This window comes from Mustela erminea, chromosome 7 (assembly GCF_009829155.1).
Source record: "Mustela erminea isolate mMusErm1 chromosome 7, mMusErm1.Pri, whole genome shotgun sequence".
NCBI lineage: Eukaryota > Metazoa > Chordata > Mammalia > Carnivora > Mustelidae > Mustela > Mustela erminea.
In genome coordinates, this window is record NC_045620.1 from 21,062,046 (window position 1) to 21,074,911 (window position 12,866).

Consider the following 12,866-nt stretch of genomic DNA (forward strand, 5'->3'; position numbering starts at 1 on the left):
CAAATGCTACCTCCATCACGGTGAGCTCCATGATACCCCAGGAAGAATGAGCTGCTCAGCAATGCCTACTGTGTGTGTGTGTGTGTGTGTGTCTTTGACAGTATCGTCCCTCCTGCCTGCCATGAGGACTCCCAACCCTCACAAGAGTGTTGGGATATGTTTTATTTTGGATTCTTGGGCTTTGAGGTCAAGATTCAGCTCTTGCCCAGAAGAGTCGTGTGGCTATCCAGCCTCTTCCCTTTCCCAAGCCTCGGTTCTCTCATCTATAAAATGGGGACAGCAGCTTGCCCTTCACAGAGTTGTGGTGACAATTAATTGGATTTGGGTCTGTAAGGTCCCCAGCTCAGATCTGGGCTGTTTCCTGCCTCTCTGCCTCTGCCCCTCTCAGAGCCTTTCCCGGGAGACCCTGCTGTCTCCTTTCCTGGTAAAGTTCCTCCTGCCCTTTCTTCCCCAGGCCATTGTTGCCTCCTGGAAGCGAAGCATCAGGAACTCCCAAGACTCGGGTCAGATATTCCCAGAATCACCGCTTCCCACCCCGACTCAGGGTGCCTTTGTGTCTGTCGCTCTGACCACCACGAGCCTGGACTAGGTGCGACCACTCTAGACAGTGGGCCAGAAGGGACGTAGAGGTTAAGGACAGGAGGGACCCAGGTCCTGCTGCATCGGTGGCATCTCCTTCATGCAGGTAGCCAGCTGGGTCCTTTTCCCTTTGCTTTGCCATTCATTCCTTCATCCTCTCTTCCTTCACCCACCCCCTCCCATTCTCCCTCCTTCACTGGGTTGTTATATTCCACACACTCCTGGGATCATTTTTCCCTCCACTGCTTCAAACCCTTGCATGGTTTCCCACTGTGTGTGGAAGAAAATCCAAATTCCTCACTGTGACCAATAAGGGCCTGTACAGCCCGCTCCCAGCCCATCTCTGCAAATTCACATAGCTCTCCTCATTCACGGGGCACCTACCTGTTCCTTAATATGCAAATCATGCTCCTGCCCCAGGACCTTTGCACTTGCTCTTCCTTCTGCCTAGAATCCTATTCCCAACTTTCCTTGGCACCTGCTCTGCTTGTCAATTCTGTCTCAACTCAGCATCACCTCCTCAGAAAGCCCTTCCCTGACCATCCAGACAGAAGGAGCTACTCTTCCTTCCTGTCACTCTCTTTTATTTTGTGTATAGCTCCCAGGGCCACCTTGAGCTGTCTTGCTGGTTTGCGGGACAAGGAGCCTCGTTTGTTCTCTAACCCCACCGCCGCACATGGGGCCTGGCACATGGTAGGTGCTCAGAAAAGATTTGCTGAGGAAATGCTGCAGGGGCTCGTGCTGAGCACTCAGCAGAGAAATGGAGGAAGGCGGCTCCTACCTTCAGGCAGCTCACGGGGCAGGTCAGGAGAAGCAGGCTTGGGGAAGGCTCCCTGGGGATCTGGGGAGAGCAGAGAGGGGGTGAAAGAGGAACTAGGGGCTTCGGGGTGGAAGGCAAAGTGCATGGGGTTCTCAGGACCTCTGCTCGTCGTGTTCTGGTTGATGAGGGGTGCATCTGCCTATGAGAACGGGACCCATGCTCCTGTCCCCAGGGAGGGCAGTGTCTGGCCCTGGGCGAGTCTTGAGCGACAGCAGAATCATCACAGAGCAGGAACACAGGGATGGACGAAGGCCTGGGGGGAGGGAGCACCAGAGAGGCTGTAAGCAGTGGCTGGGCAGGTGGTCAGGTGAGGCCCACCCACGCCACTCTGGTTCAACACCCCAGCCCCTTAGAGAACAGCTGTGGGGTATGGCACACTCACTCTTTGCTCCTAAAGGAACTTGGCATGGGTGTTTGCTGATAGAAGGACTGATGCCCTCACAGTTTGCTCATTCATTCTGGAAGATATAAATAAAGATGAATCTGCTCCCAGTCTAGTGGGGAAAGGGAACAAGAAAATCCGCTAACATAAGGATGACTGTTAATGATGGTATGATCCTTGATCGGCACTTAACCGTTGGTCAATGACTTTCTATGTATGAGCTTGTCTCAGGTCGAGACGGCAAGTAGTATCGCTGAGCACTAGCCCCATTTTATAGATGAGGAGGCCGAGGCCCAGAGTGGGGATCGCACAACTGGGGAGGAGCAGGGCTGGGTTTGAAGCCAGGGAGCCTGTCTCCAGCACTCATGCCCAGTGTCCACCGGTCCAGGGGCCAGCCCGGTGAAGCTTGCTTGCATATCTTTTCATCTTAATTACAGAGAGACACTGGCTTACAGCTGGTAAAAGCAGAAGCCTGTCCTCAGGCCTTGCTCTCAGGAGGGCTGGAGTGAGGTGAGGAGGGAAGGCAGCTGGCCAGGGCCTTGTCCTGTCCTGGCCACTTAATGAGCTTAACTGATAACCACGGGCTTAGGTGGGTTGCCAGCTATACACCACTGGTAGGGTGGAGGGTGGCCATGGGGCCAGGGGGCGGGGCCTGAGGATCCCCAGCTGTTTGAGCAATTAGCCGGTCTCTGTGACACAGCTGTGTGACCTTGGACACATTCTTTGACCTCTCTGTGCTTCCTTTGCTCATGTATAAAATGGAGGTGAGCATGGCAACATTCTTGGAAGATGCTCCTGGGACGCAGCCAGGGGCAGGGGACAATGGCCTTCAGTTTGGAGACTACCTGGCACGTAGTAGGCAATCGGTACATTTTCTACTCCAGTCTTTGGAAGATCTCAAAAAAGAGCAGAACATTTGCATAAAGGAGAGAAAGGCAGCTGTGGTCGGGCCAAGACAGTCTCTCATCTGGCTGTCGCGGACATGGGCGGTGACCTGGATCCTGCTTCTCTCTGGGCCTCAAGTGTTCTCATCTGTAAAATGGCACGGCGCCATTTCTTTGCCTCCTCCCTACACTCTGGTGATGTGGAGACGAGCGTGGTGGTCTGTCATGGCATTTAGTTGGTGCTCAATAAAGGAGCCCCCGCCACCTTTGGGAGGGCTGGATCTGCTGACCGGAGTGATCGTGGGACAGTCGCCTACTTCCTTGGGCCTCTTGTTTTCTCGTTTGTAAAACGGTCTGACCCCAGGCATGCTTTCCCTCAGCTCTGTTGTTCCTGGAATTCAGCAGCATTGGTTACTGTCTTCTCTGAAACCCACCTCAACTGCACTAGTGGGGAGGGGGTGAAGTCTCTGCCGTCCTGGGAGGGGCTGGAAGTGGAGAGGGGAGGAGGCAGGAATTGCTGTGTCTGATTCCCGAGGGGAGTGAGGTCCCTGCCCACTGCTGCTTCTTGCCTGTTCTAGTGGGGTTGGGGGTGCTGCACTGGGGCAGGAAAAGACCAGACTTCTGTGGTGGGGTGGGGGTCCCAGGAATGCTCGGGGAGGAGGGCCTGGGTCCGGATTCTCCATGGAGCAGGGCTGAGTGGGCCCAGCGTGGAGGCGGGGCCGGGGGGGTGGGTGGGTGGGCAGATTCATTGCAGCCATTCCTCTCCCCCTGCAGCGCCTGCTTCTAATGAAATTTTACGGCAGGTGGAAATGATAGGACTCCGCCAGCCCTAAAAGCACTTCTATTTATTCATTAAAGATATTTATATACTGAGCGGCTCTCTCGGGCGGCCCCACCCGCCTCTGGCTGGGCCATTAAGTGGCTCCCAGCCCTCGGTGCTGGGGAAAGGCTCTGGGGGCAGGGTCCCCTCCCTGCATGGTGACCCGTGGCTCTGCCTCAGCCTGTCCCCACAGGCCACCTCCTCCTGGCCCCCAGCACCAGCTTCTCCTCCTTGGGAGCGTGCCCCAGCCTCTTCTTGGAGCTCCTGCTCCTACGCTGTTGTCCACGACAAGTCCTCCATCAAGCAAAGGAATCTTTCCAAAACTCAGATGGCGTTCCTTCCTGGCCCAAACTGCTCCATAGGCCTCGGGGCCCTCAGATCTGGCCCCTGTCTCCCTCCCTGGTCTGCTGCCCCAGCAGCCCCTGCCTCATGGGGGGAACAGCCACATGGCTCCTGGCTCTTTTCTGGAGAACGATGGTGCTATCCCTTTTAGAACTCCCCAGTACTCATTCTTTGTTTACCTGTTTATTGTCTGTCTGTCTGTCCCAGGAGCTCCTTGAGGCCAGCAACAACACCTGTCTTGTTCCCCACACAGCTTACGGGGGTGCCCCGAGCTGGTTGCAAGTGGATTTCCACAGGCTGACCCCTCAGAGACCCTCTTGTTCAGAATGAAGGAGAGCCGAGACTCTCCTTGGAGCCGAGACTCCAAGAGGTGAGGGCCATGGTCTTGTCTGAAGGAGGCTGGGCTTGAGGCCGCAGTGTCCTGCTCTCCGTAGCATTTCCAGTCTGGGACCCTCACTGAGGCCCCACCCACGAGCTGGAGCTTTCTCGGCGGTGGCCAGACTTAGGTCCCAGCTTCTGTAGCCCCTACCTCTGGTGCCTTTTCCCATCCGTGCCCTGGGGGCCTCCTGCAGCCTTCCTGCTGCCTTAGGGGCCGAGGCCTTGCTTGTTGCTCAGCTGTCACCAGCATTATCTGGGGCCTGGTTACTTCCCAGACAAACTTGGGAGGTCAGATCTTGCTTCAGGGGTCAGAATCTGTTTCTCCATCATTCGAGGACTGGGGGAGCCTGCAGGAAGGGGAGGCCATGCATTCTAGAACAAGCTCTGTGACTAGACGTGACGCCAAGCTCCCAGAAAGCAGAGAAATCCACATGCGTGTGATTCTGCCGGGTTCTGCCATGGCCAGGAGCTCATTCAGCCCTTGCCCTGGGACCTCAGAGCAGTCTCAGCATCCCTAAAGGCCCGTTTTACCTGGCCCCTGCCCCTTTGCCTGTGCGATTCCCTCTGTCTCGAAGGACTTTCTACCTCTTATTTTTTGAGACTCATGGCCCTCTTAAGAGCCCTGAATGTCACTCGAGGTAACAGATATGGCGCACTGTCCTGGCTTTCCTGATCCCTCCTGTCAGATTTGGGGACCCTCTCTGTCCCTTGAGTCTCTTAAAGCTCGTTATCGCTTCCTTGGGACACCCTGTTGGGCAACATGGGGAGTTAACTTAAGGCTGGGGTTCACGCCCCCGTGCCCAGCATGAGGCCCCGTCCAGAGCACGTGTGCAGCAGACATGCCCTGGCCAGGGTTGGGGGGAGTGGGGAGCCGGAAGACGTGCGCTGGGAGGTTACAGTGACATGTGACATGGGTTGGGGGGTGCAGAAGAGGAGTCTGAGCTCAGTGGACAGGTGAGGAGTAAGTAGATGGGGGAAGGTATGCAAGGATCCTCACTACGAGCTGCTGGAACGTGGCTCCGTCTCCCCATTGCTGCAGAGAGAAAGCCTAACCTTCCAGATGTTTCTTGGACTTCCCCCTTCGCATGGTGGAGCAGCCAGGGCCACACTCAGGTGATTGCCCATGTCCAGCCAGGAAACCTGGCCTTGGGCCCCCCACCCAGGCAAGTGTCGTAGCCAGCTGCCCAGATGTGGGAGCGAGGGGCTCAGGGAGCAGGGGCCTGCACAGCCACCGTGGGCTCCCGTCACAAGGCCATCAACAGGCTGCTTCTGCCTCTGATGCATTCTGTATGGACAGAACGGGGGGGGGGGCTCCCCAGAGATCTGCTGCCACTCTCCAACCTCCCTCGAGCCCCTTCTCTGCCAGTTGGTTGGGAGACAGGGTGGCTCTGAGGTCAGGAGTATGGAATTCAGAGCCAGTCCGCTTCTGTTCTGGGCCCAGATTTGTCACTTTGCAAGCCACAGGTCCCGGCGTCTCATGTCATCTGTGAAAGGGGGCTGATGACAATGGACTTACCCTTAGGAATGAGGGTGCCATGAACTGATTGGAGAGAAGCATGAGCTCACAGAATGGGCTCGATGAGTACTAGCTAATACGTCCATGTGCAATCAATTCATCCTTCTAAAACACTAGATGACTTCACTTCTGGGAGAAATGCAAGTGAAGATGCAACCACTGTCGCCATCAGACAGGCAGAGACGCCACGGCAGGCGCCGTGCTCGGTGGGGGGAGTGTGTGTGAGGGGGTGGCCCAGGAGCCGTCGATGGAGGGCCAGCCATGTGGCAGCAGGTATCACAGTGAAAAACGCGCATTCTGACTCAGCAATTCTGCTTGGGAGTTTAAACTCACACGTGTGTGAAATGGCCAAGGATGTTCACTGCAGCATTTTAACGGCCAAAGATTGGAGACACCCAAAGGTCCCTGAATGTGATTAGCGGAATCACGTGTGCCCCTGTCACAGTCGAGTTCAGCGACGGAAGGAGCGGGGCCACTGGGTGTGTACGGAGGGTGGAGAGCAAACAAAAAGGCGCAGGACGGAGGGCATGATATGCTCCCGTTTGTGTTAAATACGTTTTTATTCACTTAAAAACATATCCCTGAAAGGACAGTCTGGCTATTCAGCAGTGGCTGCTTCTGGGGAAGGGTGCTGCGGGGGGTGGGGGTATCAGACATGAAATACCCTCACGGACCTTCTCAAGTTTACACCAAGGGCATGCGTCACCTGATCAAGAAAAAGGTGGCGGGGGGAGCACCTGTCTTTCCCGCAGCCCCGAGAACGGAGGCCCAGCCCTGGGACACCAGCCACTTTCCATGTGGACCAAGGAGGAAGACAGGTTGAAGACTGTGGTTCTGCTCTTAACCTTTGCTGTTGGGTAAGAAAATCTAATCAGGAAGTTTTTGCCTTTAGGAAAGTGAGTCTTGCCTCTCTGTCAACACTAAATTGACGCTCTTGGTAATGGCAGAGGATGCCCCCCGGGGCATGGGTGCTCTGGTTGGGGGTGACCCAAGAAGGGTGGCTTCTAGCTCCCCTGACAAAGCGCTCCCCCCCAGGAGTGTGGGAGGAGTGTGGCCTGCCTAACAATCTCTTTAAATTAGACACGACTGATCTCGCTGCCACTGAACTCAGGCGTGCGGACCAGTCCAGAGCAGCAGGCTGTGAGGGAAGAGGTACGTGACATCCTCGCTTCTCTTGTGAAGAAATTCTAATCCTGCTTAAAGGCTGCTTTACTGCCGTGTTTGGATAGGAAAAGGCGTACCGCCCTGCTGGGATGGTGGGTGCTGGCACCACGCAGCTATCGACACAAGGATGGCCATGGGGGTTTGGCTTGAAGGGAAGAGTTTGGGAGCCCCAACAGTGGACAGACGTGGAAGTCAAGTTCAGATCTTCATATGGCATGGGCGGCCTTTACTGGATGCCCAAGAAGTCCTTCTGGAGGGGTTGGGGCTGCTTGATGAGGCAGATAGGGTCTCAGCAATGAGCAGACACAAAAGGTAGGCCCACACCCCAGGAGCCCATGGATTAGTAAGGTTAGTAATGAGTATCTTTACCTTGTTCTTAACACCTTTTCTTAGCCCTGTGCAGGGGGTTGTTACAATTAGAAAGCAGAGGGTCAAGATTTCTCCTCATTCCGTCTTCCCAGTCCCTGCAGCACCTCTGAACTACAACCCCCTTCTGAATCCTAAGGGATTATATACCTCATGTCCCCACCCCCCAAAGCCTCCTGTCACAAAACTGATAGAAAAGGGGACCCACTTCCTCATTTGTAAAGTGAAGACAGGAGTTGAAACCTCCTTTTGGCAGAGGGACCTGTCAAACCAACCCCAGGAGGCATCCCCCTGTGGGAAGCAAGGCGGAGTGGAGCGACTGTGGTTGAAGCGGGGTGAGCGGCCCCGAGCCAGGCCCACCCTCTTCTGTGCTGGCTTCTGAGGCGCTTCTGGGAAACCTAGAGCCTTGGGAGAAGGCGGGTCTAGGGGTCGGGATGTGGGAGAGGAGATGGCTGGCTGCCTACCTTTCTGTCGAATTTTGAACTTCCGTACCGCGTACAAGCCTCACCTGGCTAAAACAAAGAGAATTTAAGAAAGAGGACAATGCTGAAGGAATAATGCTCTCTGAAGTATCATCCTTAATTCAAGAAGTCTCTGATTCTGCAGGTTACATCTGGACATGCTTTATTCTTTGTGAATTCATTACACCACATATCGACAGTGGAACCGATCGAAGTGTCATGTCAGTCAGTGATCCGTGGTGGTCTCCCAGTCGAAGCAGTGGGTGGAGGGGAGCGCACAGCCCGCACAGGCAGGCAGACGCGGCTGTGAACACAGGTGCTGCTGCTTCTCGGGCCCAGGACCTCGCACAAGTCCCTCACCCTCTCTGGGACCCCCGTCTCCGCTCTCGTGAGTGGGGGGTAATGGTGCCAGCAGGGCTGTCGCGCATGTTAAAAGAATGGATGCACAGCAAGAAACACATAGCAGGTGTTCGATACACGGGCACTACCGTAGTTACAGGAAAGTGGAATAAAAACACCAAACACCTAAATCCAAAACAACACTATAAGGCCATTCTGATTCTGGCTAGGTCCTGGGGCAACACCCACCCCACGACAAGCATGGGCACGCTGTCCCGTTTCCCGCTGGGCTGACGAGAGCACCAGGAGGGCAGGGTGGTCTTACTCGATACCCTCCCAGCTGCCCGACACTGGGCATGACGCAGGTGCCATCTCATTCGGCGTCCCCTTAGACGGCTGCCCGGAACGGCAACTGGGTCTCCCCTGGCTCACTGACTGTGGCCAGATGGTGGGGGCCGCCCGCAGCCCTATACTTGGGGCTCGGTGAGAAGAGCTGGGCCGCCTGGCAGTGTTGGCCACGGGCACAGGCAGGGTGTGCGGCAGCCCCGTAGCCTATGTGCGACCCTGGGCCATTTTAATGAAATGCCGCTTTTCTGAATTGGCTCATCTTCTACCTCGCTCACGAGGATGCTTTTCTTTGGGACACGCTAAAAGCATGCTAACGGCCCACTGACTTCTGTAAAGGAGGAGAGCCATTTTCTCATACCCTGTGTAAAATGAGTGGGACTCCAATGCTGAAGCCCCAGCATGTGGGGGGGAAGGACAAAGGAAATCCTACTTCTAAGGTTCCCACTATGTGCAGCATGCTCAGATGACTCCGCTCACCCCCCCTGAACACCACCCCTCCTCTGCAGAGGAAGGAAGGTAAACTGGCAGGTGCGGCTGGAATTTGGGCCCAAGGCCTGTTTACTTACTTCCGGCAGTGGCGCTCACCCTGACGCATGGAGCTGCCCAGGAGCTAGAGCCCAGCCCGGCACCCGGCCATACCCCAGACCCCGACTCATCAGCCCAGGGTGGGGCCCGATGAGAACGTGTTTGTTCGTGCTCCCCTCCCAACCAGTGGCTCCGATGGATGCCAGGGTCCGGGATGCTGTTCCAAGGTCTGTGCTCTGGGTGGCAGGGGCCTCGCTGGGCCATGGAGGCTTCCAGGGCTGCTTCCGCCCCAGCCACATGGCTTGTGTCACTGTTGGGGTCAGGGCTGGACCAGAGAGGTCAGCAGTCCGTGTGTTCCCCTTCCCTGCAGGACCACGGAGCAGCTGCGCGGCCACGGTGCGCTGCACTGCTTGCTCACTGAGACGCTCTCTGGGCCTCGGTTCCCTCCCAGGGAGAGTGAGGCCCACCACCGAGCTTCCTCAGAGGTGTCCCCGGACAGCCGCTGGGAAAGAGCCGGGGAAAGAGCAGAGGGTACTGCCCTGCTACAAAGAATGCCAGCCAGGAATACCAAAACTAGCTTTAATTTGTCCAAAAGTCACATTGAGCCATGTAAAAACTTTCTGGGATGGAGGCCCAGAGAGAGTCCATGCTGCCTGAGGCCAAGGTGTTTCTAGAAGTTCTCCAGCAAGCCAAGGATGCGCTTCTGCTCGTTCTCCCGGAACTCTGGGCTCCGGCCATCACCGATGTTCTCCGCATACTCTGGGGAGACAAAGGCAGTGTGAGGCGTGGATCCAAGGTGCACGGCTGGGCCCCTACATGCCCTTCCCTAAATCTTGCTCCTGCTGAGGCGCGTGCCGTGCTAAAGACCCCGACGCCAACCACCACCCTGCCCCAGGGCAGCTGGGGCCAAACTCCTGGGTCCTGCATTCGAGAAGCTCAGTCATCAGGGCCCAGCTCTCCTGTCCTCACTCAGGGGCCTCCCCAGCCGCACCCCTCACCCGCGCACGAGAAGTGGATGCCTGCGACAGGCACGTTCGTTCCGGCCGGTGTTTGTCAGAGTGTGACCCGACCAGCAGCAGCGGCAGCAGGCAGCAACTTGTTAGAAAGGCAGACTGTGGGGCCCAACTTAGACCCACTTACAGACCACGCAGTCCGTGTGAACCAGCCCTTCAAGGAATGACGCACAGAAGTCTGAGAACCACCATTTGAGGCCATGGGGATAAAGTAATGATCAAAAGAGATGAAAATCTCTGCTCTTGTGAAGCCTACTTTCTAGTGGGGAAACAACCAGGTAAATAACAGAGACGGGCTGTCAGAAGGCCTCACAGACATGTGATGAAGACCTGCAGCAAACTTCTGTGGGGAGGCCTGCGAGCGAGCGGCAGAGGGCTGGCCAGTGAAGACTGAGCGGGGAGCTCGCCCGGCTCGGTGGCTCGGTGGAGGGTGAGTGTGGAGGTCTGAGTGGCCCGAGCTCCGCACGGGGGACAAGAAGGGGCAGGCACAGACCACAGGGCCTGTGTGCTGCTGCAAAGACTCTGGCCTTTCCCCTGTGACCAGAGCTGTGGGAGGGCTCCACTCCAGCGGCTGTGTGGGAGATGCCCTGAAGGGGACAAGGGCAGAAGGAGGCAGATGTGATTTGATGGTGACCGGGACCAAGAAGGTCACAGTGGGGGCGAGAAGTCTTCAGATCTGACATGCATTCTGAAGCCAGGCTGGAAGTGGGGCGGCAGAGAGACACATGGATATTGACAACACCAAGAAGTATGACTGAGTCGTGGAGAAGGTGACAGCAAGCCTCGAACTCCCCCCATGAGGTGACCAGGTGCTGCACCACTAAGGAGGGGTCAGAGTACAGTCCCCTGATGTGAGATTCAAACAGTTGGAAGTTTTTCAGTAAATGGGGAGGTGGGAGAAACAATGGCATCGAGATGCCCCTCCCCTGTCTTCAGTGGCAGGAGGATGTGGGAGAAAAGCACCACCACGGGAGAGGGGGGTTCCGGAGCCCAGAGGCAAGGACAAGGCTCCAAGAGGGAGGAGGGTAGTACAGAGGATGGCACTGAAGACAGATCTCCAAAGAACACCATCAGAGTGGCAACGTAGGTCACCGCGTGATCCGCTTAACCCACACACCCCAGCACAATACTTGTAGCTCTCCATTTCATTTTCAGAAGTATCCCCCCTCCAATTATATACTCACGCTGGTTTTAGGGGGTAGGGGCGTATGGTGCAGAAATGCTGTGGATCTTAGGGACTGGAGGGCAGGAAATGGGGGCGGGGAGTGGGCTTCCTATAGTGAGTCCCAGGAGGAAGGATACAGAATGTGCCAGAAGGGAAGGGAGGCCAGCATTCTCACTGCCCACAATCCCAGAGGGAAGATGGTGTGACATCGTGGGCTGGGTTTGAACCCTGTCTCCAACTCACAATCCTAAGTGACCTTGGGAGGGTCTCCTCTGAAAATGTATGGGAAGTACTTGGCAAATAACAGATGTTCGGAACACACTAGCTCCTTCCCCGAGGCTCCTTTGCTCAGGCCAGCAGAGTCACGTGTGGAGAGCCCACATATCCCGTAGGTCCCTCTTAAAGGCCATCTTCTTGGTGAAGCCTACCTGGTCTTCTTCCTCTGGCTCCTGTCGTCAGGCCAGGGTCCCCATCACAGGCCTGAATTCTAGACCACCCTGAACTTGTTCTCCTCTCCCTCCAGATGGGGAGTTTCAGGAAGGCAGAGGCGTGTGCCTTACTTTTGGCTGAATACCCAGCAGAGTTTGGCTGAGAGTCAACTATCAGTGTGGCGAGGTGCACGAGCTCTCCGAGCAGTGGATTAGGGCGATGGCTTGCCTCCCTGCCCCACTCCTCACACTGGGCAGCTTCAGGTAGAACAGAGAACCCTGGCCAGAGGCTTTTATATAATAAAACATCTGCTGAGCCAAATCAGACAAAGATTGGGGAGAGAAAAGAAAGTGTGCAACTCCTCCCCTGCTCCCTCCCACCCCCACTGTGCTGGGGAATAACTCTGCTCCTGCCACTTCTTCATTTTTCCTCCTTCCTCTTTATTACTTTGGACATGTGCCGGAAAACGGGATTTGGGATTCAGACATGTGCCAGCTGTGTGTCTCCCCCTGGAAATCATCCTCTTCCGTTAGATGCATCCATCACCTCCAGCAGCACATGGTTGTGATGCCTTCTATTAAAGGCCCCTTAAAGGGCTGGGGCGATGGGAGAACAGGATCCGGGCTGCGGAGACAGTTACGGGGCCATATGTAAGTGTTATCTCTTACTCACGTGTGAATGATCTAGTATTTGATGCCCCAGGAGACAGAGAAATGACCATTATAGCATTTAATACCCCCAGAGGCATGGTCTGGAAGCAAGAGTCTTAATGGATTGAACTAACACTTTGCTCTCCTAATGTATTCTCAGACCCAGGAGGGAGGGAAGTGGAGAAACAGTCTGATCCTTTGGGGCAGTGATTTTCCAACTCAAGCCAGCTTCCCTGTAGGGACTTAATCTCTTTCTAGAGACCTACAAAGTAGAGGAAAGCAGAGTCCGTATCAAGGGGATTAGAAAACACCAAGGCCTTCGAAAATCCAAGCACACAGAGCACCCATCCCATGGCCTGTCTCCCGCGGCTCTCTGTGGGGAAGGAGGAAGCCATCGGATTCGCCCTTCTCTGCGAATGGGTGGTGAATGGAACAGGCGCGATGTGGAAGAGGGGCTGTCTCCTCCGCAGTGCGTGCTGGGCGGGTGTGTCTGGTGGCTCATCTGATCTTCGCAGCATCACACAAGGGAGATAAGCCATTCTGGTTTGCAGATGAGGAAACTGAAGCTTATTAGAGAACTGGAGCAACGTGCCCAAGTCTGGGACGGTAGAGAGGCTGGGATTCAACCCAAAAGGTATAGGAGTTGGGAAAAAGGTACCTGAAGAGCCGGGGGCCGGGGAGCCAG

The 12,866-nt window shown here is 55.7% G+C and overlaps 1 protein-coding gene across 1 annotated transcript in view; it reads right to left on the reverse strand.

The window, feature by feature from the left end:
• Positions 1–9,489: 9,489 nt before the first annotated feature.
• The window catches only part of CTNNBL1 (catenin beta like 1), a 160,466-nt gene continuing 157,089 nt past the window's right edge, over positions 9,490–12,866 (reverse strand). The window contains exon 16 of the mRNA XM_032350704.1: positions 9,490–9,683. Within this exon, the coding sequence (XP_032206595.1) occupies positions 9,595–9,683 (89 nt within the window). The 3' untranslated portion in view covers positions 9,490–9,594. The remainder of the gene's footprint in view (positions 9,684–12,866) is intronic.